Source organism: Mangifera indica, chromosome 4 (genome assembly GCF_011075055.1).
Source record: "Mangifera indica cultivar Alphonso chromosome 4, CATAS_Mindica_2.1, whole genome shotgun sequence".
NCBI lineage: Eukaryota > Viridiplantae > Streptophyta > Magnoliopsida > Sapindales > Anacardiaceae > Mangifera > Mangifera indica.
In genome coordinates, this window is record NC_058140.1 from 13,140,555 (window position 1) to 13,164,748 (window position 24,194).

Here is a 24,194-nt window from a genome sequence, read left to right on the forward strand (position 1 = left end):
TGATGGTGATAATGGTAAAGATGTGAGGGTGACGGAGTTTAATGAAATTTTTAAAAAGTAAAAAATGATAGTTTTGACTTTCTTATTATAACTTGTTCATTAACAAAATTAAGTTTTGAGTGGAAACAAAAATTTTTGCATACAAATGATAAAAGTGATTAAGCTAAACCTTTGTGGGAGCATGATAATTATGTTTAGAAGTGATGGTGGGTTGGGGTTGGGCCAAAAACCCACATAATAGCGGGTTTTATGAGCGGGTTTTATGGGCAAGACTGATGTATTAAAAGTATATAGCATATAACTGAATCCTATATATAGGGTTGGATTGGGCCCAATAATAATGAGTTGGCCGGTTAATTTTAATAAAAAATAATTTTTTATATTACAATAATTAATTAATTAATTTTTTAAATAATTATAAAAACAGTATCTGCTTGGATGGGCCAACCCGTGAGCCTTGTGTCAAGGTCTGAAAAGCCCATAGGCCAGGCCAGGCCACTACAGTAGAAGGCCGGGACAGCCCATTAATAGATTTGTAATAGATATTATCAGGTATCTATAAAAGATGTGGATTGAAACACAAAGGTCCATTAATGTGGGCGGGCCCATGGATAGGCCCAGGGTGCAATGCTTTTAAATATAGAACACCAGATGGTAAATTAGATTAGCAGGCATTTTGTTTATGTAATTAATTATTTGTTAATTATGTCTACACATAAAGACACGAAGGAATACAAACTATACTTTATTTTACAATATTAATGTTTGTAATGTAATGTCATTCTTTGAAGTGTGCAATGTGACGATTGGAAATGTTAAAAGTGGATTAACATTAGTTAATCTTATCTTCAATGTATTATTTTATTTAATAAAATTATGTATACCCATTTTTAGTATATAAATATGTATATACTCATATGTGTCATCATATGATTGGATGATTTTAAATTAATGATAAAATAACACTTAATTATATGATGACAAGTATAAGTATGTATATATTTATGTAACTAAGATAAATATACATAATATTGTTTTATTTTATTATTAATAAGAACATCGACCCGCCATTATTGTTAATTAATTATGAATTAATGTTTCATTTAGAGCTCTATTGAGTTTACTAAGACAATTAACAATGATAAATCAAGTTAAATTTATAAAATAGAATAAAAATATTATACAATTTTAGTAACCTCAAAAAGATATTGTGGGATGAACCCAACCAAACACCCCCTAAATTACTCCATTGCATCATCAATCTCTCCAATAATTTTAATTAATTGCCTTAATTATTAGAATACATAGACTTTGGAGGCATTATGTTGCCATATGTTACATGTCTATGACTATAGGCCAAAGAAAATTTAACACATTATTTTATGGGTTTACAAATTAATCTTAAATTTAAATGGGTGTCCATTGAATATGGCTAACACTTTGGATGAGGATTCACAAGACTTCCCAATTAGAGATTTGTTTAATTATCTATTAATTCAATTATAAATAAAAATTAATCATCAAACCTTCAAAATTCAGAGGGTCAAGAGGTCCACCTTGATGTAAAGTTAACCTAATTCAACAAGACTCCAAATTAATAAAGTAGATTGTTGAGACATGACATGACCATCTCATGATCAATGACATGTTACACATGCACATTATCTTTATTAGAAAAACACTTTAGATTTGTAGGAATCAACTATACCTAAATTGATAATTAATTGTCATACCCTTTTGATCGATCCACCCAAATTTGATAATTTCAATGAGATTATTGTCTTTTGTTAGTGAAATTATGAAACTTCCAATATTTATAATTAGAGATGTGAAATGGGTTTTATTTTATCAACCTCCTCAAGTCAAACCCAATAATTTAACTACTATTAATTAATTAATTAATTAATTAACATACTCTTTTGGTTAATCCTTCTAAAATTTGTTCGTTTGTATTATATCAGAGATTTTTAATAAAAACATAAATCCATAAATATTACAAATGACAATATTAAACGGGTTTTATTGATTATAAATTTATCTTAAACTTCAAATTTGATCGAATCAATTATCAATTTTATCAATGATTACTTGTATAGACTACGAAAGCAATTTATAAACTATGACTTTTTTTTTGTTCTATGCTAATGGTAATTTCTTAGAGGTGAATTACCTAGACATAATGCAATTTGAATATTAATCCTTCCACGTCTCCCAAAATTGACATTTTTTTTCTTTTTTTCTTTTTTTACTTTCAAACAATATGCGGTACCCACTTTTGACAAAAATAAATAAGGCCAATTATAAATAAACAAAAAAGGTATCCACATAAATTAATATCATCCCTTATTGTTGCATTTTGAAAATAAAAACTATATATTATATATAGTAGTTTAATTAATAAGACATCTTATTTTAGTGAATGAAATCCGAGATTCAATAGGTCATAAAAATGTAAAGTCAATATAATAATGGAGAAGAATAATCTCTACCTTATTGATTAAGGTGCCCATTTGTTGCAACGGGTTTTCCCATGCATGGAAAACGATCACAGCTTGGCTTTCCATGGAGGTTCTTATTGTATGTATAAATGAATATCTCCCTTAAAAGTTCCAAATTAGAAGTCAACATTATAAAGAAGAAGATAAATCCCACGTTATTAAAAAGTTTTTAAACAATGAGTGTAAATCCGGAGGATGGTTGAATTGGTCATTTGATTGGTTTGTAGTTCAATTGAATAACTAATCTATTCAATTTATTATCAAATTATTATATATTTTTTAAATAACATCAAATATTTATCATATTTTTTAAACATAAAACATATGAAATATAATTTCAAATATATTAATTAAACAATTAACATTCCACTACATAGATAAAGAAAAAAATTAATTATAATTTTTATCATTAATTCAATTAAAATCTTACAAATTGCAACTCTTTGAAGTTTTGGTAAGACAGAATTTGTGTAGTATGATGTAAATTTGATTTTATTGGTTTTAAATAGTTTTTCAAGTTTAATGGGTTTACTAAATTTGACCAAATTTTAAACAAGTCAATATATATAGAGATCAAACTCGATTGTAAATTAGTTCATAATTTAGTTAGTCGAACCAACTAGGCTTGATTTTAAAAATACTGTTTTTAAATAATTCAATGGTCTTTTTATAAAATAATAACAGATGGTTTACATATGAAAAATGCTCAAAATTCAACTTTCATCAAAGTTGAATCAACTGATCTGATCTAATTTTAAATACACTATTTTTAAATAATTTAACGGTCTCTTCACGTAATAATAATATATGATTTACATATAAAGTATCCTCAAAATTCAACTTTCATAAAAGTTTTACATGATATAATTGGGTATCTTACATTATCATTAGTTAACAGATCTAATGCATTGCAATTATAAAAGTTGAATCAACTGCTCTGATCTAATTTTAAATACATTAGTTTCAAACAATTTAATGGTCACTTTACGTAATAATAATATATGATTTACATATAAAGTATCCTCAAAATTCAACTTTCATAAAAATTTTATATGATATAATTGGCTATCTTACATTATCATTAACTAACAAATCTAATACATTTCAACTCATCATCCAATGGAGGACCGATAAACTGTATATTCAAAGATTTCCCCGCGTACCAAAGGTTAGTCAAAGTAAAAACAAAAAAAGAGATAGGCTCTACTCCCGAGGGGCAAAAATTTAGGCAGATAACCCAAATGAAAGACACCCCAGATGAAAACTGAGAAATCCCATTTGTTAAAAACATGTAGTTTGACAAGGGCAGTTAGCATGCAAAGATTTATCATCTATACTGAGGAAGGGCTCAACTAAATAGGTGAACTTTAATATTCAAAAGTAGAGGGAATTCAATTCAACTAAGTAAGTCATGACTGAGGCTGTTTGTTTATTGTTTTGTTTTTGTTGAATGGGGCCGTTTTCATTAATGTTTCTGAACCTAGACTAGGTACATTGTCCTCGTCTGAGATATGACTTTTCGTAGATTTGAGTTCTAGAACATTATCCCAATTGTCTATGTATCTAGATCTCCCTGGTGGTTCAGATAAAGGAGATGCTCGATGAATAAACAGACATGATTTGCAGCTTTTCATTTGTTTTTTTCTATTATTTTCAGCCTCCCTTCTTCGATCAATGTGTTTCCTGCTTGTTCTAAGTCTTCATGTGATTTATAACTCTTCACCCCCTAATAATAATGAAGCCTTTTTGCTAATGGCATTGTTATTTAGTTGCTAGTGTCGGCATTGTAGAACATATTTATTAATAATTCGAGAGAAACTGTACAGCAGATCTCATGTAAATCTTGAACGGACTGATCTATCGCTTACAGAAAATCATACGGTTGACAGATGGTCCCAAATATTTTGATCATTGTACTAATTTTGTCATGAGGAAGTGATATCAGAAGTAGGACCCCTATGAAGCTGATCGATAGTGTCCTAAATTATTTTCTCCACTTTATTATTTCATTTTTCTTTTGGTGCATTTTGGAGCTATTTTGCAGGCTATAACCCACCCTTTCTAGAGTGTAATGAAGGCTGAAAACTCAACAAACAGTAAGCTGGCTCCACCATTTCAATTTTCAAAGAATGCCAATAATCTTATAATTAGTATGGCCATCTTCATCTTCAACTTCAGCCCCACCACTTGTGTGTTTACTTTCTAGCTAGTTGCAGTCTTGCATACGAATGCAATAGCACAAGGCCCTGCTGCTTTCAGCTTTGATCGAACAGATTGAGAAATGTATCCAATCAAGAGTTTGAAGTTGAGTTGGACACATTTAATTCTTATAAGTTATAACGTTAGGTGAAGGGACAAATCTGCTCTCCCCTTTATCCAAATCTATCAATATTTCCTCTCATACCTATCACCTAACCATTATTTTACTGCACAAATCATACATTCATTAGGGTTTCACACATTCTTTTCTTCCCTGGAAAAGGGTGAAAATAAAACTAGAACATGATCCACAGATTCAGCTGTTGACAAGTTGGAATTATTATTAATAAGCACGCACGATGATAAAGCAAAGAAAACGAAAGGACAATGTGACATATCTGAACATTTCCAATAATTTCATCCTCACAAGGGTAAATTCTGTAATGTCACAGGCTATATTTTTTCACCAACTTGCAGATTTTAATCCTCTTTTGCCATTGATATTATATCAGACCTAATAAAGTGTCCTCACGTCGGCAAGTATCCATCAAATATGTCATGAATGAGGTGCTCTAATCTTCACAAATGCAGCCATCATTCCTTTTATTTAGTTATTTTTTCAGACCTGACAGACATGAATCTTTAAGCCACATCAAAGCATCACAAATGGAACAAAAAAGTTTCTGTGACCAATCTGTGTACACATCACCCAGAATGATTTCTCCGTTTTTTGTTTGTTGCAGCTTTTAATCAATCACCACAGTTTCATTCTGAGTTTGGTTTCATTTATTGCCTGTTACTAGTATTGAATTAAAAAATTTATGGTTTGAGAAGAATAGACAAACAGATATATACCAAGTAACCCATACTAAAAACAGTAGCTTGGCCTAACTCCCAACACCAATTTAGATAATCTATTCAGTATTTGAAATTAAAAAAGATTCCCATTTGCTGCAACATTGCTTATAATAGCAAAAATCAAGCCTTTTTCCAACATCAATATTGATATTTAATGCCTTATGGATTCAAACAAGACATGATTCAGGTCATGAATAGAAATACTTCAACCCGCTTTAAAGACATGATTATGCTTGATATTGTCCGCTTTGGATTTATTATCTCAATATAATTACGTAGATAGATAATGTATTATTATGTAATTGAGTGATTTTAAATAAATGACAAAATACCATTTAATCAAATGAAAACATATAATTTATATATTCAAAAGTGTATATACATAACATTATTTACCCATAAATAGATAACAACTGTTCAACAGTCAAATTGCACAAGATGAAAATGCATATAAATGGAAAGACGTTTGCAGTGTCACATTAGCCCCAACTGTGGTGTAGCTGTCCATCGTGGAGAATGAGAGCAACCTTTTGTGATATGACCTGAAGATTCCACTATTGAAGAACAAACCATGCATGATAGGATAGATCATGCCATCTTATCAATTACCTAAAATTTATATATGGCAATAGCTAGTGCCCACAGATTTCTTTCTTCGGCCAGTTGTTAATTTGTTTTAATTTCCAATACAATTTTGTTCTGTTGGATGGAAAGTTCATGTTGATTAGATAAACCCTAGTTTTGCTTTAGTTTTGTGTTCATGTTGAAATTTTAGGGTCCCAAAGTTTGAAAAGAGAAATACCCATATGACATTTTTTGACTAACAAAAAACTAAAATCATTTTAGAAATACCAAAAGAAAAAAAATCAAAATCAAAATCAAAAAGTTTAATTTACGAAGTCAAAAATATTTCAAATACCCTATTAAGTAATTGCTCTGAATCATTTTCATAACAATGTTTGAACTTTGAATATAATATAAAAACTAGAAAAATACTAGAAAGATGTTGAACCCAGATAAAAACAATTTAGAGGTCATGATTAGTTGGCGATCCAAAAGACAAAAAGCTCTTAATGAGCTGTTTGCACACATTAACTAAGGACAAAGCTAATACTGATTCCTTAAGAAGGTTCTTGCAAGCAGTTTCCTGAAATTCCTCCCAAATCTCCCTGAATTCCTCTTTTGTTTGGTCAAATCTCTTCAATAATACCGCCAAACATACATTCTTGTCAAGCCGTGAGGTAGATTTTCAATCTATTTGTTTACATAAAAATAATTTTAAAATCTTTACAAATCCAATGGCTTTCAGGTGTCATAGAGGTTAATAATAAGTATTCAATTTTATAACCCCAAAGAGATCATTTTACTGAAAAAAAAAAAAAGATTTTATGTAAAAAAAAATATAAATTTAAATATTTTCTAATGATATATCAAAATTAAATTCTTAATTTACTAGATTCAGTGATTATATAGTCACTCACTAGACTTGAAGTTTATCTTATTCGACATCATTGGTTCTGACTTAATATAATAATTTAGTTTGAGTTGAATTTTCCGTTATAAAAAAATACATATTCAATTTATTATTTGTATTATTTCTAGTTTACTTGTTAATTAATAACCACATATAATTTTATAGTACAAAACTAAGCTTTATTATTTGTGCTCTAATTTTTAGATTAGTACTTTAATCCAAATTTTTTCTTTAAATATTATAATTATAAGGAAAAGTAAATCTATCTCCAAATTTGGTTGGAATTATATTTAATGACACTATTTTAACATATGAATTTAATGACATAAACCCAATTAATCTTCATTATCTCAATTTTAAAATTCTTCCCGTCTCTATCTCCACTCAACATTGTTCTTGAATGAGTTTTTTCTTTATTCATAAATTTTGTGTAATGGATTTTTTCTTGTGTTTACTTAGATTTTTACCAATGTTCTTGTCTTTGTTACTTGTTTCTTTTTCTTTTTTTTTTTGGTTTTTTGATTTTGGGTAATAGAGTTTGTATAATAAAATTGGTGAAGTTTGAAATCGTTTTGTTTTGAACGTGCAATCAAGTTCACGATTATTTTTTTTTAATAATTGCGGACTACATTTATATTAATTAGTAAATCACCACTAATTTTATTAATCTTTAAGATCATTTCACGACACTTTTATTTCCATTTAATATATTTAAAATTATAGATATATATTTTGTTTATGTATAAAAAATTTAATAATATTATAAAAATGATTATAGTTCATCAACTAACCAAACCCATTTGTAAATTTTTTATTAATTAACAAAAGAGTAATATTATGTATATTTCTTTTTAATATATAAATAAGTATATATTTATATGTGTTATCATATGATTAAATGTTATTTTATCCTTAATTCAAAACTCTTAATCACATTATGACACACATCAAATATATAATAAAAATGAGTACATATAATTTTTTGTTAATAAAAAAAGCCATTAAACAAGGAAATAATATTGGTTGGATGGGGTTTCAACTGAATTCAACCAACATAGGTTATACATATTTGATCGAAATTCTAGGTTTAGACTAAGTTCGACCAAATGTCAAAAGGGATATTATACACTTTTTTTACTAAATAGCGTCTTGTGATTTTGCATGGCTAACACCTTATTCAACCCATAGAAAATTATCCTTGTAAAATTAGGATACCCCCTCTATGTTTGAATTTGAAGAATCTTGATGTTTTCTTCATTTTTATGGGTTCTTTAGTTAGCCAAAATGTCTTAGATTTAGGAGTATTGTTTTTTGTTTTCAATTTAGTTGTCCAAAAAGGGCAAATATATTGGAACAGAAAGCTTCAGATTAAGGGTTTTTCAATTTAAATAAAATATTTAGAGTTTTTAATTTTTTTTTAAATAAGGGCATATTGCATAAGTATTCATACGACGCAAGAAACAGTTGTGGGGGTTAGGTGTCAAGCACGGATTGGTCCACGTTTGGTCACATAACCTTATTTAATCCAACACCTCATTGCGTTACTGTTACAGAATACCATTGTCTGAGTTAACTCCATTGACTCTTTATCTATAAGTTTTTCTTCCTACCTTCTCTCTCTTCAAGCTCTCTCCATTACACCATCAGACCCTTGTGGTGTGGAGCCCAAAGCTGGACCTGTGCTTTACTGGCTTCAAGCTCTCCATTGTTGCCTCTTTATGGGTCTTGTCTGCCTATCATCACATACATAGCTAGAGAGTTTTTGTAACCTTTCTTATTAGTTTCTGCCATTTTTTTCTTTCACTTGGTTCTCTAAAATTTTTTGCTTTATTATCTTCACTTGAAGAATCTACCAAGGAAATCACAACCCGCTTCGGTTTTTTTCTTTTGAGCTGATTTGTCCATAGTCCATAGATCTAAAACTTTGATGATATCCGTATGAAGGTTTCTCTTTTTAAATCCTTCTCTGCTCATCGTCTGTTATAAAGTTGTCAAATTGTTTGGTAAGCCTTGATTTTTTTTTTTGAAAAAAATTTGAAATTTGTTGTTCAATGCGTTGAATTATTGATTAATGGCTTTAGGTTGATCCTGGTTTTTGTTTTCTTGTTCAATGTGAATATTAGACATTCCGCATAGGTAAATTGTTTAGTATTTTGACAGAGAAGTTAGGGCTTTGACCTTTTTTTTCCTCAAAGTTCCTCTTTTTTGTTGTATCTGTTGATTTTTTCAATTTTGGCGGTTGTGTTGCGTTCATGGGTTGTTTCCATTTCGTGAGGAACTTTGATGGGTTCTGTTTTATATGCCTTGGTTTCCTCTGTTTTGTTGTAATTCATTACTGTAAGCAAACAGAAAGGCGGCTTCTTTACATTATATCTTTGATCCTGTAGTTCTCAGTTCTATTGTTACTTTGTGTGTATTGTTCTTGTTGATATCGTTGCTTCAGTGTGTTCTTATTGTATGTAAATCAGAAATAAAGAGTAATAATGTATTGATTCTGTGTTGAGAAGTAGAAGAAGGTACAATTCGTGGTTGGCTCATTTGAATCACATTTGTCTTAAAATTTTACTGTACGAATACAAGTACTAATTATTGTTTTTTGTTTTTGATGTCCTTGTGTAGAGAGATATTATTGTTCTGAGAAGTAAAGGAGCATAAACTTTTACAACTGGGGTTTTGGGGCAGTATTGTTTTGATTGCTTATTAGATGTGGATAATTCAGAGGGTTGTCTGGCTGAGATGAGGGATGTTAGAGGGGTTGATGAACTTTTTGAGGGCCTGTTTATGGCCAAGGTCAGATCCATATGTTCACACGAATTTAGACTCTGTGGGTCGCCAAGATGGACTGTTGTGGTACAAAGATTCAGGTCATCACATGAATGGTGAATTCTCAATGGCTGTGGTGCAGGCCAACAATTTACTTGAGGATCAAAGCCAGCTGGAGTCTGGCAGTTTGAGTTCTCATGAGTCTGGACCATATGGCACCTTTGTTGGTGTTTATGATGGGCATGGAGGGCCTGAGACATCACGCTATATTACGGATCACCTTTTTGAACATCTCAAGAGTAAGTGACTTCAACTTCTAACTTCTCTATCTTAATATATGATTCCAAGTTTTCGTTTGTCTCTAGTTTGGTTGCTGGGAGGATATGGGTCTAATAGAATGGAACATATTCATGTAGTGCACTTTTGGTACTTGGGGCTTGTTGACTCGAGTAAAAGGAAAAAATCATTAAAATTATGAACATCATTCTTTCCCTTCATTTTTCTTGAGAAATTGGATTACCATACCGAGCCAAATACTTGTCTAAAGTAGAGTCCCAAGATAAGTTGAGGGCAAATTTTTTTCTTGTCTTGTCTTTATACAAACTTTGACCATTACTTAATGTGACCATATTTTCGGATAATGCATTCTTTATGCAGTGGTCTTTTTGAATTGCAGATTTATTTCCATTTTCTTAATCTTTTTAATGTGTCAATTGTTCTGTTCAGGGTTTACATCAGAGCAGCAGTCAATGTCAGTGGATGTAATACGGAAGGCATATCAAGCAACAGAAGAAGGTTTTATGTCTGTTGTCTCTAGGCAGTGGCTTATGAAACCTCAAATTGCAGCAGTTGGATCATGCTGCCTGGTTGGTGTTATCTGTAATGGAATTCTTTATATTGCAAACGTTGGTGATTCACGTGCTGTTTTGGGGAGAGTTATGAAGGCAACAGGAGAGGTGCTGGCCATGCAACTCTCAGCAGAGCACAATGCATGTATAGAGTCTGTGAGACAGGAGTTGCAGTCTTTACACCCTGATGACAAACAGATTGTAGTTTTAAGGCATAATGTATGGCGTGTCAAGGGCCTTATACAGGTGAGTCATTTCTTTTCAGAAAACGGTCATATGTGATAGTTTTGCGTAGAACCTTGTGTAGATTCTGTCATGACTTCTGAGTTCATGTACTGTTGTGGTCATGTAGACTTCATACTTGTACGTTCCTGTCATTAAGCATTCAAAATCATTAAGTATAACAACGCTGGGTGGGAAACTTCCTTCTACCGGTTTATCTTTGTTTCCAAGTTTTTTCAACATAAATATTCTATAATTGGGTTTCTTATGATTGATGAGGTCTAGGGATTGCTAATGCTCATCTTTGCTTTCCAAGTTGCTGCACAGAGTTCATAGATTTGTTTCTCATAGATGCTTCTTTACATTTGAATTTTTTTGGCTGATGTTCAGAATCTTTGACCTTTCAGGTTTCTAGATCTATTGGTGATGTATATTTGAAAAAGGCTGAGTTCAACAGAGAGCCTTTGTATGCTAAGTTCCGCCTTCATGAACCTATTAGAAGGCCAATATTGAGTGCAGAACCATCAATTTCAGTGCACCCGCTGCAGCCCCATGATCAGTTTGTAATATTTGCATCTGATGGGCTCTGGGAACACCTAACAAATCAGGAAGCAGTTAATATAGTTCAAAATCATCCACGCAATGTAAGTTGCTCATTTCTACCGTAAATTCTACATTTGTTGACTTTTTTTCTCTACAAGTCAATGATTGAGATAAATAGTTGATGAGTTTATCTTGATTCGCTTTGTATTATTGGAACAGCCATTAGCTCAATGATGATAATCTTTTCATAATCCTAATATTTGGGCCTGAATCTATTTAAAAATTTTTTATTAGAGGATTTGATCTTATCTACTCATGATGCAACTTATTAATCAAATTTGACTTGTTTGACCACCTCTGCCGGTGGCTGGGAAAACAGTAAGTGAATGATAGGCATTTAGTTCGGCTAATAATTTGGATAGCTTATATGGCAATCTGTTCTGTACCATTTAAATTTTAGGAGCATCTTTTTTCATTTGGTTTTTGTAAATTATATAACTTGTTTTATTTATCGTACTAAATGTGTAAAGTCATCTAGGGAACTGGATTTATTGCATGAACCACATGGCAAAAAGTCAGTGAATAATTTGAATTCATTTGGATACACTTTAAAATGGTGTCATATTTATTGAGCATTCAAGTTTGGCAACTTGTTGCTGTACCATTGAGATTGTCCAATGTACCTTTAAATGAAGGGTCTGCAAAGCATTAAAAGCATGAAGTAGCTGTCAATTTTTTTTTTTGTTTGTTTGTTAAGTGCTGGATTTATGTGATGCTGTCCACTTGAGAGAAACCTTTCATTGTTTTCCTTGACCTTATTTTGGTGTATGGTTAGGGATAAATTCTTTCATAAGATATATTTGCATAATAACAAATCCATATTAGAAAAATCAAAGCCATCTAGCACTGGAATTAGAGAGAAAAAAAATGAGATGAAAAATCACATTTTTCTTCTAACCTTCATGCAGGGAAGTGCAAGGAGATTGGTGAAAGTTGCTCTGCAAGAAGCAGCAAAGAAAAGAGAAATGAGGTATTCAGACCTTAAGAAGATTGATCGTGGCGTTCGCCGCCATTTCCACGACGACATCACTGTAATAGTTGTGTTTCTTGACTCAAATCATGTGAGTAGGGCTAGCTCCATCAAGTCCTCAAATGTATCAGTGAGAGGAGGTGGAATCAACCTACCTTCTAACACATTGGCTCCTTTCACCATGCCAACTGAAGCTGGCGGTACCTGAAAAATATGTATCTCATGTTTTCATATGTTGTCTCATTCTCTTGCGAATACCGGGTAGCTTTATGGAGATAAGAGGAGCAAGCCTTCAATTCTTTATCGTACACTGGAACTTTTACCAGAGGACTAATACTTGCATTTAGCTTCTTTGTCAGAGACTTAAAAAGAACTGGGAGAAGGGGAGTATAAATTGATAGTTATTATAGTTACTTAATTGGGAAAGTTCACTTCCATGTTTCAATAGTTTTTACCCCAGTTGGCATCGTCCTAATTCGGTTGTAAAGTTTACTACTTAGAAAATTCAGTTTTTCATCTTTTTATGATCTTGTTTTCTGTCAATATAGTACCAGGGATGGTTCTAGCCCTGTAGTGGTTTCGATAAATTTGAGCAGGCAGAGGTTGTAGAAAATCTGTAAGGGAAGCTGTTTAATTCTTTGGAGGATCTAGTCAAAATATCTCTGGCTGCGTGGAATACTATCAGTTATCTCCGGGGAAAAGTCAAGAGCAGAGTTCGAAAGGTGAGCCCTTTACACTTTAACTAACAAATTATTTTGCTATCATCAGTTTGAATCTGCTTAGGTTTATTTGGTATCTATTTACTGATTTCCTCGTAAAGGGTCAAGCACATGCGTAGCTTTCTGGAAAATTTCCTTTCGAGGAGTTCCAGGGTTGGTGCATACTGCATATGCGGTGCAGGAATAAAAATACTGTGAATCTTGCTTTGTTTGAATGAAGCTTATTGGTGCCCACTTTTCTAACCAAGAGAAGAATTACAAAGCCAACAAATCTAACCTCAAAATAATCTTAATTGACAATATGCTTTACCCAATAAGTAATGTGATATACATTTAGTTTTAAGTATCTAATTAGATATTCAGATAATGTGTCATCATATAATTGGATGTTATTTTATTTATAATTAAAACGCACCTAAGACACATTATTTAAATATCTAATTAGGTATTTAAAATTATAAAAATACAATTTTATTGTTACCCGCAAATTCCTTGCCATCACCTTGTTATGCTGCAAAAAACATTTGTCCAGGGGAAATCATGTTTGATGATGTGGTACAATGTAATTGGTCAGTCATATAAACGTATAGAATCTTCCTTAGCGAACTTCTACTCTATGACATGCACTTTCAAAGATTTTCGTGGATGTTTTTTCTGTGAAACATTAGTACAAATTCCAATCCTGGAAAAGGGATGAAAGGAATTGCTATGCCAAAGTCCATGATATCATTCATTGGCTCAGGGCCATTCAATAGACTAATAAAGATGGTTTCTTTCAGAGTAACAGACTGACTAGCAAGTCCTCCAACAATGAATGCAGTTGCTGAGTACAAAGAATTTGCTTCTTTACAGACTCAAATGAGTTGTCTTTTGTGTTGTAGAAGTTAAGGATTAGATTAAAAAAATTATAGTACAACATACAATAGACATATCCTAAGAAAATGTCAAAAAAGAACTCAAAACCTTAACCTCTTAAGGCCAAAACCTTAGATCATACTAAATCACAGATATATACAAGAATATTTTGTTGAAAACTGTGATATTGATGGAACAAGCGATTATTCCGCTCGTGCAATAGAAAATAATCTGTAAATAAAAATAATCGCAAAAGAAATACTTGAAGTCTATCTTCCACAATTGGTTAGCTTTCATGGAGAAATTGCCAGATAAGCCAGGAGCGTTTGCATTGAGAAGCTTCTCTAAAGATGTGAGAGCCTTGTGGCATGAACAAAGGGAAGAACAGGCTCAAAAGAGAAGGGTTGATGGTCTAGCAAAAGAACTCGATAAAAAGACGCTGGCATTTCAGAGGACAGAAACCAGGTTCTTAGAACCCAAGCACACCGACATGAAGTCAGATTCAGAAGTAGACCATCAATGAGTACTTGGTAGAGAAGAAGGAACAGTTGCACGTGTTTAGGAGAAAAATGGAACTTGAGAAGGAGAAACACCACAACTGCATGCAAGAAACACAAAGGTTCACACTGAATTGATTGCAGACTGGGTTTTCTTCAGTTTTCATGTCTTTAACAGAATTCTCAAAGGCTTCTCTAAAGATGTATAATGATCTTGTGACTTACAGTGGGAATGCTGCAAGAGCTGACACCCATCATACATAGAGGGCTCCCAGGCTGATCAGATAACACAGCTGATCACTGAGGATTGAGGGGTTTACAGGGTATATGTATATTGTTTTCATGCCAAAGCAGCTCGCAGAGACAAGTTTATATTTACACCAGGATTTTGTTAGACGGATTGCTGATTGTTCTAAATGGTGGCAGTGAACTGGGGCTTCTTCCTTCTCCTCAAAGCTTCAGATGAAATTTCCTCCTTAAAAAAATATAGACATTTTTAAGTGCCAATAAAATATCTAGATATAGGCATATTGATCGGGATTAGAGAGAAAAGGAAACCATTCACAATACAATGTCTAGATCTAGCTGGGCATTTTGCAGTCTGGGGGATTGGTGTACATTCAATATAATCACCGAGACACGACCGATGAAAACACGAGTTTGTATGGATAAATTAATAAGAAAAATTCCTAAGTGTTTTCATAGCTTATCTAACTCACAAATGAAATTATAAAAGATATAGTCCATCCTAAGAACATGGAAGGATGTTCCAGTACATTGTAATTCTCAAGTAGGTTTTTAAATAGCTTAAGTTTGACTACATTTTATTTTAAGTTTTGTACAATATGCAATGATACACTGTACACATCCTTAAAAAAGCTTGGGGTATGATCATGCAAATCAATAATTACAGGCTTTACAATTCATGCCACAATTAGTTGATTATAATCTCCTCTTAGCATTACCTTAAGTACAGTGAGACCAAAAATTGAGAGAAGAGTACAAATTCACTAACTACAGTAGCAGGGTTATGAATGCCGACAAATGGCACAATGTCTACCTGCAACCAGTTCTCAACCGCTGAGCCCACCACTGCACCAGCTACAAGCCCGCCTATGGTTATTACAGTGGCCTTCCCTGCAAAGTCAACAGGCAATTGGTCTTAATACTTCTAGAAGAAATGAACTAAGTTTCAGAAAACCTATGTAATCAAAAGCATAATTAATGTAATAAAACTGTACTGACATGCTTTATTATTAGAAGATTCAACAAAGTTTTTCTTTCTCTCTCTTTTTTTTTGGGTAATTAATTTTTTTCTCTTTCCTATGGTTTTCCAGTTGTTGTAAAGTCAGAGCTACCTCAATGGTTGTTGCTAACTACCATATGCACATAAATTTACTTACTTCTCCATTTCTTTGGTAAATAGATGACAGAGAAATTCAACAAAAATTTTCTCTGCTATTGAAAAGTCAGAGCTACCTAAATGGTTGTTGCTCACTACTACAAGCACATATATTTACGGTACCACAACTGTTTTCGTTAATATCAACACCAACCTCGATGACATATATTTAAAGCTTTACAGCTATATTCATTTCTATCTGTAAGTGTTATTTCCATATGAAACTATTTTACTTGTGTTTCCATTTCCTTGGTAAAATGATGACACAGATATTCAAGCTCAAAAGAGGAGAATCCAGATCTGCATCAGTAGCTTTAAAAGATTATAATGTTCTACTACAACCACTACAAATAACACTTAGAAATGAATAATGTTGATAAGAGCAATGGCAAACAGCTACAGCTGAAAGTTAATATCACCTGCATCCAGAAACTTGGGGTTTCACCTCACAGTACAGTATTTCCGTAACATATCTTCACTACCCAATATGGTTTACAATTAAATAATACATTTTTACTCAACATAAGATGAGACCAGATGCATAAAAATGTTATTGTACAGAAACAACCATGTTATCCTCACTCTTAACTGTTATGAAACTCAAGATGTCGAAACAAGCTAAGTAAGCAATTGCTGGATTTTCCATGGCTGACATAACCATGTTGAGTAATATTATACAATGCATATGTGAGTGTTTTCATATTTAGGAATGCAAGAGATCTCACGCTTTCTGAAAACCTAATTTTGTTTGGTCCCATATTGGACCTAAGTCTTAACCCAACTCCCCATAATCCCACTCTCTATCACCGAAGGTAAATCCCAGATATTTGACCAAGCTAACTAAAAGCAATGCCTATCAATTTAAAGAACCAATTACACTACAATTATGTAAAAGACAAAAGTGCCCCCTTTATGAAAATGAAAGCATGAACACATATAGAGTAATCTCAATCAAAGTTAGCTCATTACCTAACTTAACATTCTTCTTTGTCATGAAATACAATGAAGCCCCAAAGCTACTTGCCAAGATCAGCCCAGGAACATCAGCCCCAGCATAGGGTGCTGCAGAGGATGTAGAAGCTCCGCTAACATAAGTTAACACCATCAAAGCTCCATATACTCCTGCTTGAATGCCCAAATCTTTAGTTGCTGGAGTTTCTACAGAAAAAGATGACTTCTTCAAAGTAGTCTGCAACCACGGAGGCATTGATCCTGTCCCAGAAGTGTTCACAGGGTTAACATCAGCATACCGTATGCTACTATCCACAACTTTTCCTGCCTGGCGTTGAGTCAAGCTTCTCATAAGCAACATGTCATATGCAGCCTCAGCCTAAAAGAACATAACAATGACCAGCAATGTTATTACGCAAAAGCTAGTTGTTGCATAATAAATGCTTATTATAAAATTATCAGCAAACTTAAATTCAACATGATCCTATGCAATGATGTCAACCACCAAATGAACTTCACCAAGAATTCATCTAAATTAGAGACTAAAAATATCTAAATTAGAAACTAACTTAAAGCCAAAAATCACATAAAATGCCTAAAACTGACGTAATTCAACTTTTTCAATATCAAATTATTGACAACTCTATTTGAAAACCACTTTCTATAAACGGATTAACCATTGAATTTTCAATCAGATTTGAATAATGACAAGTCAATAACACATCAAGTACAAAAATCTGGAAAACAAGTACACAGCCAAAAGGTTTCAAACCTGTCTATCAGCAAGGAAAACATAATAAACTAGATCAACTAGCTCAAATTTCGAAGTTTACAGCTTAAGTTCTTAATACATGCCAAAGGTTGCTCATTACAAAAAAAAAACTTAGATTACACGGCTATTAGAAAATTAAAAATAGAAAAAAAAACCTTTAAGCGATTCTTAGGCCCAAATATTAAAAAAAATCAAAACTTGCATGACTGAATTCACATAATTTACAAAACCTATCACTAAAGACAGCCAAAAACCACTAAATTCACAACAGCAAAAAAAATCAGAGCGGGGATTGGTAAACAAGTACCTGCGCAATCGCCTCTTGGTCGTCTTTAAAGTTAGCAATAATCGAGTTTTTGGCGCGAAGTATGTCATCAAACGACGCAGTTTCCGACACTCCAAGCAGTTTAAGTGCGCTTTCCACCGACATCTCAAATGAAGCCGAGTCATCAGCTCGGGAGCCGGCTTTAGCAACTCCAGCGGAGGCGCGCCGAGACAAAACTGTTACGTCTCGACAGAGGTCAGTCGTTTTGGCGAGTTTCAACGAAGAGAGATGAGTGGAGCCGAGGAGGTGAAGCGGCGACGGTCTAGGGAAAGGTGAACCGGCGTAGAGGCGGTTGGCCCGGACGGAGAGAGTGGCAGCCATGAGATGTTTGTACAAATGAATGAATGTGAGGCAGTGTTGAGAAGCGCTTGTTTGTGTGTTGAAGAATCAGTGAGGACCGAGGAGTAAGTAACGGTTGAAATCTTGTATGTTTTAGTGATGACTGGATTAGTGTGCCCTTGTTCTGGACCGTCTGATCACCTAAGTTGATTTAATCAGAGTTTTTTTGCATTTTTTCTTAAACAATTTGTGTTGTTTGTAGTTGTACGGAATTAATACAAAACTAATATTATATATATTTATTTAATTATATAAATTACTATATTTATATATTTTTATTTAAACTTAAAAGAATTTAATTATATAATAATATATATTAAATAAATATTTATTTATATATTATAAATCGATACTAATAATTTTATTGTATTATATATAATTAAATGATAATAATAAATCTAAATTTCAAAAATAGACTTCTAAAATATATGACCAATTTTTTCCATTCAAGAATTTTGTTGAAATAATTTATGGATTAAAACTTTTTATAATTGAGAAGTTCATTCATATTTATTAAATAGATAAATTTAAAATATAATAATTGAACTCATAATTATTATATCAGATAAATCAAGTTTTTACAAATATGACAGAGACTCAAACTCAATTTTTTACTTTAAAAATTTTAATACTTCATTAATTTTATTAATTTTTTAGATCAAATTTTATCTGTTTAGTATGATCAATTCAATTTTAAAGAGATAGTCTAATTTAAATAAAGGTTTTTTATTATATAAATAAACAAATATTAAAATTTTATTTAGCCTTTTTAATTGATTTTATTTTTAATTTTTTATTCTTAAAAGTTATTCAATCTTTTATTTACAGTCCCAACTCTAGTATACAAAAAGCTAATAACAAGAGGTGAATGTTAACTTGATTAGTAAAAAACTATTCATGATATATGCATGTAAAAAAAAATAAGTTAAAAAATAAAAAATGGAAAACGAACAATGACAACTATTTGAGTATATAAAACAATATATAAATACCAAACTATTTGTAACTTTTCATATATCAAATATTAAGCCGAAATTTATCTCATAATTTATACGTAATTAGGAGTATTGCTAACCCCTCAAGTTTTTTTCAATTATTATGAAAGACTTGGAGTTTCAAATATTGTGGTGAACCCCTACCATATGTCTAACAGGAATGGCAACAGAAAATGACAGAGAGTAGATATCAATCTCTATCATCGTTACGAGAATAAAAATAATTTTTTGTCTCTTTTCCGCGAAAGAAAATTTCCTCTTCATCCCAACAGAGAAAATCTCCTTTTTCTACGTGCAAGTTTTTCTTGTACTCTTTAAACAAAATACAAATATATTAAATAATAAAATTAAATGAAATTAAAACCAACTCATTATTTTAAATATCACAAATATAATATATTAACAACTTTAATATGTGTAATAAAATCGAAATAAATTTAAAAAATATAAATAATCTAAAATTATAAAGATATATTAGTATTTTAAATAAATATATTAATATAAATAGATAGAAATGAGAGTTGGGCAAGTAAAAAATGCATGTATTTTGAACCATCAGTTGCCCCTGATTACGGAGATTTTATTTAATTTCTGTACTGTAAATGGCTAGGGAAAAAAAAAGGAAAGTAGCTTACTGTGAATGGGTAGGAAAAAACAATCTATGTTAAACTAGTGTAACTGGGGTATTTCATCTAGAGTTTTATTTTTGGCACTGTGTCTTGTGGCAGAGAATGTTATACGTGTTTTCAATATCAGCTTCTGCATGACACGATTTTTGGGCTATAAAAAAAAAAAAAACAATTCAAAGTAAGAAATTTCGAGATAATATTTGTGGCTGCTGAAGAAAAGAAGAGGTAAACATGTGTAGTTGGCCTTGGAGATGAAAAGTCACTGAAAATTGTTAAAACATGTTAGCTTCTTGGAGAGTCACTCCCACACTTTGCTTATCAAACATATACAGAAGTGGGTTCTGTTGCAAAGCAACTAATCTTCAAAGTCACGGAAATGGTGATCAAAACGGTGGCAGCAGCTTTACAAAGAAGAAGATAGTTATTGTTGGGTCTGGCTGGGCCGGCCTTGGTGCTGCCCACCATCTTTCCAAGCAGGTCTCTTTTTATTGTTTATTGGTGAATTGTGCTTTGTACCGTGGATCTTGAGGTTAAAGTTTTCATTTTGTGAAATGGGTATTGATGGGATTTTGTTTTCAGGGTTTTGATGTCACTGTGATTGATGATGGAAATGGTTTTGGCAGTCCAGATGATGTCTGTATGCAGGGTAATCGAGATGTGTTATATCTCATTTCTGTTTTACCTTGTTATAAACATGCTATAATTTTGATTATTTGAAGAATATACTCAATTGAATGAAACGATTTTATGGACCTCATATCTAATTTTGACCTTATCTGTAGGTTTTTGGTATCCCTACCAGAATATATTTAGCCTTGTAGATGAGCTGGGTATCAAGCCCTTCACCAACTATCTTGAATCTGCACAATATTCAGAGGAGGGGTTGGAGGTAATCAATATTAGTATGCCTTTTCAAAGACCGAAATGAAAGGAAATTTGTAGTTTGATTTGGTTGAGAAATCTGTTTTAAATGATACTTCAAAACATTGTCCAAAATGATGCTGTTCTGGGTAACATGTTTTAAAGGAACCAAAATTAATTGCAGATTGCGTTCTTTGCTCCATGTGCCATTTATTTTTCGGAGTTGAAAATAAAAAGCACACTGCTTGTGGTTGAAAAGTACTAAGCACTGATTTTACATGTCTATGAATTGTCTTAACAGGCTCAGGATCATTTTGCAGGTTGAATTTCCAAAATTCCAAGATCTTCCTCAATTGCCAACTCCATTTGGAACGTTGTATCATACTAAAGTATGATTTATAATATACCTTACCAAATTTCTTATGATACTGGGAAAAAAAAGTCTATTGGTTTCTTGCTTTGCTTAAATTGAACTTCATGTGCAGTTTACTCGGCTACCACCAGTGGATAGATTAACTCTACTCCCTCTAATGGCTGCAGGTATGCTTCCTTGTTGAAATCTAGATTCGACATTCAGGTAGTCATCAATTTACTAATAGTCGATTTACATGTAAACAAAGTTAATTGTTTTTTATGTCACCTCAATTGGCTCCTTTGCACCTTCCTGTATGCAGTAATCGACTTTGACAACACTGACACAGCCTGGAGAAAATATGATTCAAGTAAGGACCTTAATCATCGCTGTCAAATTCCAGAATGGCTTAATTATTATCATCAAAGATGGATTGCTGAAGTGTCTTATTTGGAGGTTTAACTTGTAGTTACTGCAAGGGAGCTTTTCAAACAGTTTGGGTGCTCAGAAAGGCTTTTTCAGAATGTTATTGGTCCATTGATTCAAGTGGGTTTGTTTGCTCCTGCTGAGCAATGTAGCTCTGCTGCAACTTTAGGAATTCTATACTACATCGTTCTTGCTCACCAGGTTTTTTTGATTGAATTTTTCATGGAGAATTTTGGATTTTCCGCAAGTATCCATGATTCATGATTGCCATTTGCTGCTAGCATTTCTTTTATGTTGATTGTGGGTTTGTTTTGTTGGTGGGAACAGAAAAATTTTGATTTAGTATGGTGTCGAGGGACACTTAGAGAGAAGATTTTTGAACCATGGATGGACTCCATTAGGACTAGAGGCTGTGAATTTCTTGATGGAAGAACAGTGACAGACTTTTCACTTAATGAAGAAACAGGTTGTATCTCAGAAGTAGTTTGCGGCAAGGAGAAATACAGTGCTGATGCAGTCATCTTGGCTGTTGGGATCTCTAACCTTCAAGAACTTGTCAAGAATAGGTATGTTGTTCTTCAGCTGAGTCTTAATTTTAATTATGTATTGGTGATAAAAAAATCTAGTTGCATATTTTACTTTACCCCGCTCATTCGATCCTGTTTTGACTCGCAGTTGTTCTATGTAGTGCAGCATTGTGTACAAGGGAAGAGTTTCTTAAGGTCTTGAACCTGGCTAGCATTGATGTACTCAGTATTAAGCTTTGGCTTGACAGGAAGGTCTGCAAAAAAATTCAACAACTTCCCTTGATTTAATTAGCTCTTCCAATAATATTTTGTGATGCTCTCCAATTTTTAATTTCTTTTCCTATATCTTGTGATAAAAGAACAAAAGAACTGTTAAGGTATATAAAACTTTGTCTTGGAAATCTCTGCTCCCAGTCATCAAATTGACCTCTCCGAACAAAATATTATGTTTCCAGGTTACCATTCCAAATGCAAGCAATGCTTGCTCTGGATTTGGTGAATCATTTGCATGGACCTTCTTTGACTTGAACCAAATCTATGATGAACACAAAGATGATCCAGTAACTGTCTTACAAGCCAATTTCGTGAGTAACAGATTCCTCTCCTTTAATCAATTAAAAGAAGCATTTGTGCCATATTCTCGTCAAATGTGAGATCTAACTTTTGCCTGTTCTGAAAATATACATTTGCAGTATCATGCTAACGAGTTACTGCCCCTGAAAGATGAAGATGTGCTTACAAAAGTTACTCCTTATCTCTCAAAGTGCATCAAGGACTTCGACTCTGCTACTTTGACAGACAAGGAAATCAGACGATCTTCGAAGTCCTTAACTCATTTCTTTCCAGGTAGTCTAATAATTTTAATGTGGTTGCCTAGGGAAGTTACTTTAGATAGGTATGCTCCTACTCATATCCTTTGTCATTCCTTCACAAAGGTTCATACAAGTACATGATGCGTGGCGCTACATCTTTTCCGAACCTTTTCATGGCTGGCGATTGGATTATAACGCGACATGGTTCATGGTCACAAGTTAGTTAAATCAAGCTGAAGCATTTGCTCAACTTAGATGATTAAGATGAAGTTAAAGTTTCATTTTTTCTCAACAGGAGAAATCTTATGTCACTGGACTTGAAGCGGCCAATCGGGTGGTCGACTATCTTGAAGATGGAAGCTTTGCTAGAATTATACCAGTGGAGGAAGATGAACCTCACATTGAAGCACTTCGCAGCCTCAACAGAAGAATTAAGGAGATCAGCTCCCAGCTTCCATTGTCTAGTTATTTCCTCCAATGAACAGTCTCTATTCAGATTACCCATGCAACATAAGTACTCTTTCAAAGTTTTGCATTGTAATTGGCCTGGCTATACATTCAACTATTCTTAAAAGGAGCTTTTATGTCTATTCCAACGTTCTATAATACAAATCATATTATTTATGGCATCAACTTATTATTTAAACGCTAATATTAATAAAAATTATTTAAAAAATACTCTGTAAATATAATGTGACATTATTAAATTAAATTTAGATAATATAGATTGGAAGTGGGTAAGATTGAGCTAGGGTTTAGATGATGAACTATAAAACTTTGTCGTCAATATACAGTATAAAATAGCAAGTCTTGAACCACTATAAAATCCCATTTTCTAGCGTTTTCACTCTTCATAAATAAATATAATTTGAAAAATATTACACAGGAAAATTAATTAAATTAACTCATCCATCATGGGTTGGGTTATACACCAAACAGAACATCTAATGTTGGGTTGCATATTGAAATTTTTTTTTTATATTTACCAAAACGGGGTTTAATGATATTTCATAATATAAAAATTAATATAATATTTGACATAAAAATGGTTAAATGGTATTTTATTGGTAAAGTTTTTAAATGTGTATATACATATTAATATATTTATTATATAATTAAATATTATTTTATTTTTAATTTAAAATTATTTAATTATATAATGATATATATCAAATATATATTTAAAATAACTATTCATAATTTTATTATTTTATATATAAATAATTTACACAAATAATAACAAGTCCAGGTGTAAAGAAAAGAAAGTCATATTTTTATTAATTATATGATAATATTC

The 24,194-nt window shown here is 32.3% G+C and overlaps 3 protein-coding genes across 6 annotated transcripts; 2 read left to right on the plus strand and 1 right to left on the minus strand.

The window, feature by feature from the left end:
- Window positions 1-8,602: 8,602 nt before the first annotated feature.
- On the plus strand, window positions 8,603-12,959 carry LOC123213032 (probable protein phosphatase 2C 79). 2 transcript variants are annotated; one of them, XM_044632352.1, is made up of 5 exons: window positions 8,603-9,032; window positions 9,649-10,091; window positions 10,519-10,886; window positions 11,270-11,506; window positions 12,374-12,959. In XM_044632352.1, the coding sequence occupies exons 2-5, from the start codon at window positions 9,773-9,775 to the stop codon at window positions 12,641-12,643; spliced, it is 1,194 nt and encodes a 397-aa protein (XP_044488287.1). In that variant the 5' UTR covers window positions 8,603-9,032; window positions 9,649-9,772; the 3' UTR covers window positions 12,644-12,959. The 2 variants fall into 2 exon arrangements, with proteins under 2 accessions (XP_044488287.1, XP_044488289.1); XM_044632354.1 differs by lacking the exon at window positions 8,603-9,032 and adding an exon at window positions 9,356-9,545.
- Window positions 12,960-14,608: 1,649 nt separating this feature from the next.
- On the minus strand, window positions 14,609-18,365 carry LOC123213033 (protein CHAPERONE-LIKE PROTEIN OF POR1, chloroplastic-like). Of its 2 annotated transcripts, XM_044632356.1 has the most exons (4): window positions 17,939-18,365; window positions 16,878-17,238; window positions 15,567-15,643; window positions 14,609-14,981 (listed from the first exon to the last, which is right to left on the minus strand). In XM_044632356.1, the coding sequence occupies exons 1-4, from the start codon at window positions 18,275-18,277 to the stop codon at window positions 14,919-14,921; spliced, it is 840 nt and encodes a 279-aa protein (XP_044488291.1). In that variant the 5' UTR covers window positions 18,278-18,365; the 3' UTR covers window positions 14,609-14,918. The 2 variants fall into 2 exon arrangements, with proteins under 2 accessions (XP_044488291.1, XP_044488290.1); XM_044632355.1 differs by lacking the exon at window positions 14,609-14,981 and having other exon boundaries at window positions 15,374-15,643; window positions 17,939-18,364.
- A 1,719-nt stretch (window positions 18,366-20,084) lies between these two features.
- LOC123212915 lies at window positions 20,085-23,526 on the plus strand. Of its 2 annotated transcripts, none has more exons than XM_044632153.1 (13): window positions 20,085-20,396; window positions 20,499-20,565; window positions 20,702-20,808; window positions 21,101-21,169; window positions 21,266-21,320; window positions 21,455-21,502; window positions 21,602-21,759; window positions 21,886-22,124; window positions 22,247-22,337; window positions 22,541-22,669; window positions 22,778-22,931; window positions 23,021-23,115; window positions 23,193-23,526. In XM_044632153.1, the coding sequence occupies exons 1-13, from the start codon at window positions 20,199-20,201 to the stop codon at window positions 23,376-23,378; spliced, it is 1,596 nt and encodes a 531-aa protein (XP_044488088.1). In that variant the 5' UTR covers window positions 20,085-20,198; the 3' UTR covers window positions 23,379-23,526. The 2 variants fall into 2 exon arrangements, with proteins under 2 accessions (XP_044488088.1, XP_044488089.1); XM_044632154.1 differs by having other exon boundaries at window positions 20,322-20,396; window positions 21,082-21,169.
- The last annotated feature ends 668 nt before the right edge of the window (window positions 23,527-24,194 follow it).

What these genes read in the sequence shown, in the direction of transcription:
- LOC123213032 (XM_044632352.1), top strand. Translation starts at nt 9,773, where the DNA reads ATGTTAGAGGGGTTGATGAACTTTTTGAGGGCCTGTTTATGGCCAAGG. An exon ending in CCTTTTTGAACATCTCAAGA is followed by an intron (nt 10,092 to 10,518) that starts GTAAGTGACTTC and finishes TGTTCTGTTCAG; the next exon opens with GGTTTACATCAGAGCAGCAG. An exon ending in TTCAAAATCATCCACGCAAT is followed by an intron (nt 11,507 to 12,373) that starts GTAAGTTGCTCA and finishes ACCTTCATGCAG; the next exon opens with GGAAGTGCAAGGAGATTGGT.
- LOC123213033 (XM_044632355.1), bottom strand. Translation starts at nt 18,277, where the DNA reads ATGGCTGCCACTCTCTCCGTCCGGGCCAACCGCCTCTACGCCGGTTCA. An exon ending in ACCAAGAGGCGATTGCGCAG is followed by an intron (nt 17,239 to 17,938) that starts GTACTTGTTTAC and finishes ATGTTCTTTTAG; the next exon opens with GCTGAGGCTGCATATGACAT. An exon ending in AAAGAAGAATGTTAAGTTAG is followed by an intron (nt 15,644 to 16,877) that starts GTAATGAGCTAA and finishes TTGACTTTGCAG; the next exon opens with GGAAGGCCACTGTAATAACC.
- LOC123212915 (XM_044632153.1), top strand. Translation starts at nt 20,199, where the DNA reads ATGTTAGCTTCTTGGAGAGTCACTCCCACACTTTGCTTATCAAACATA. An exon ending in AGATGATGTCTGTATGCAGG is followed by an intron (nt 20,566 to 20,701) that starts GTAATCGAGATG and finishes CCTTATCTGTAG; the next exon opens with GTTTTTGGTATCCCTACCAG. An exon ending in ATTCAGAGGAGGGGTTGGAG is followed by an intron (nt 20,809 to 21,100) that starts GTAATCAATATT and finishes ATCATTTTGCAG; the next exon opens with GTTGAATTTCCAAAATTCCA.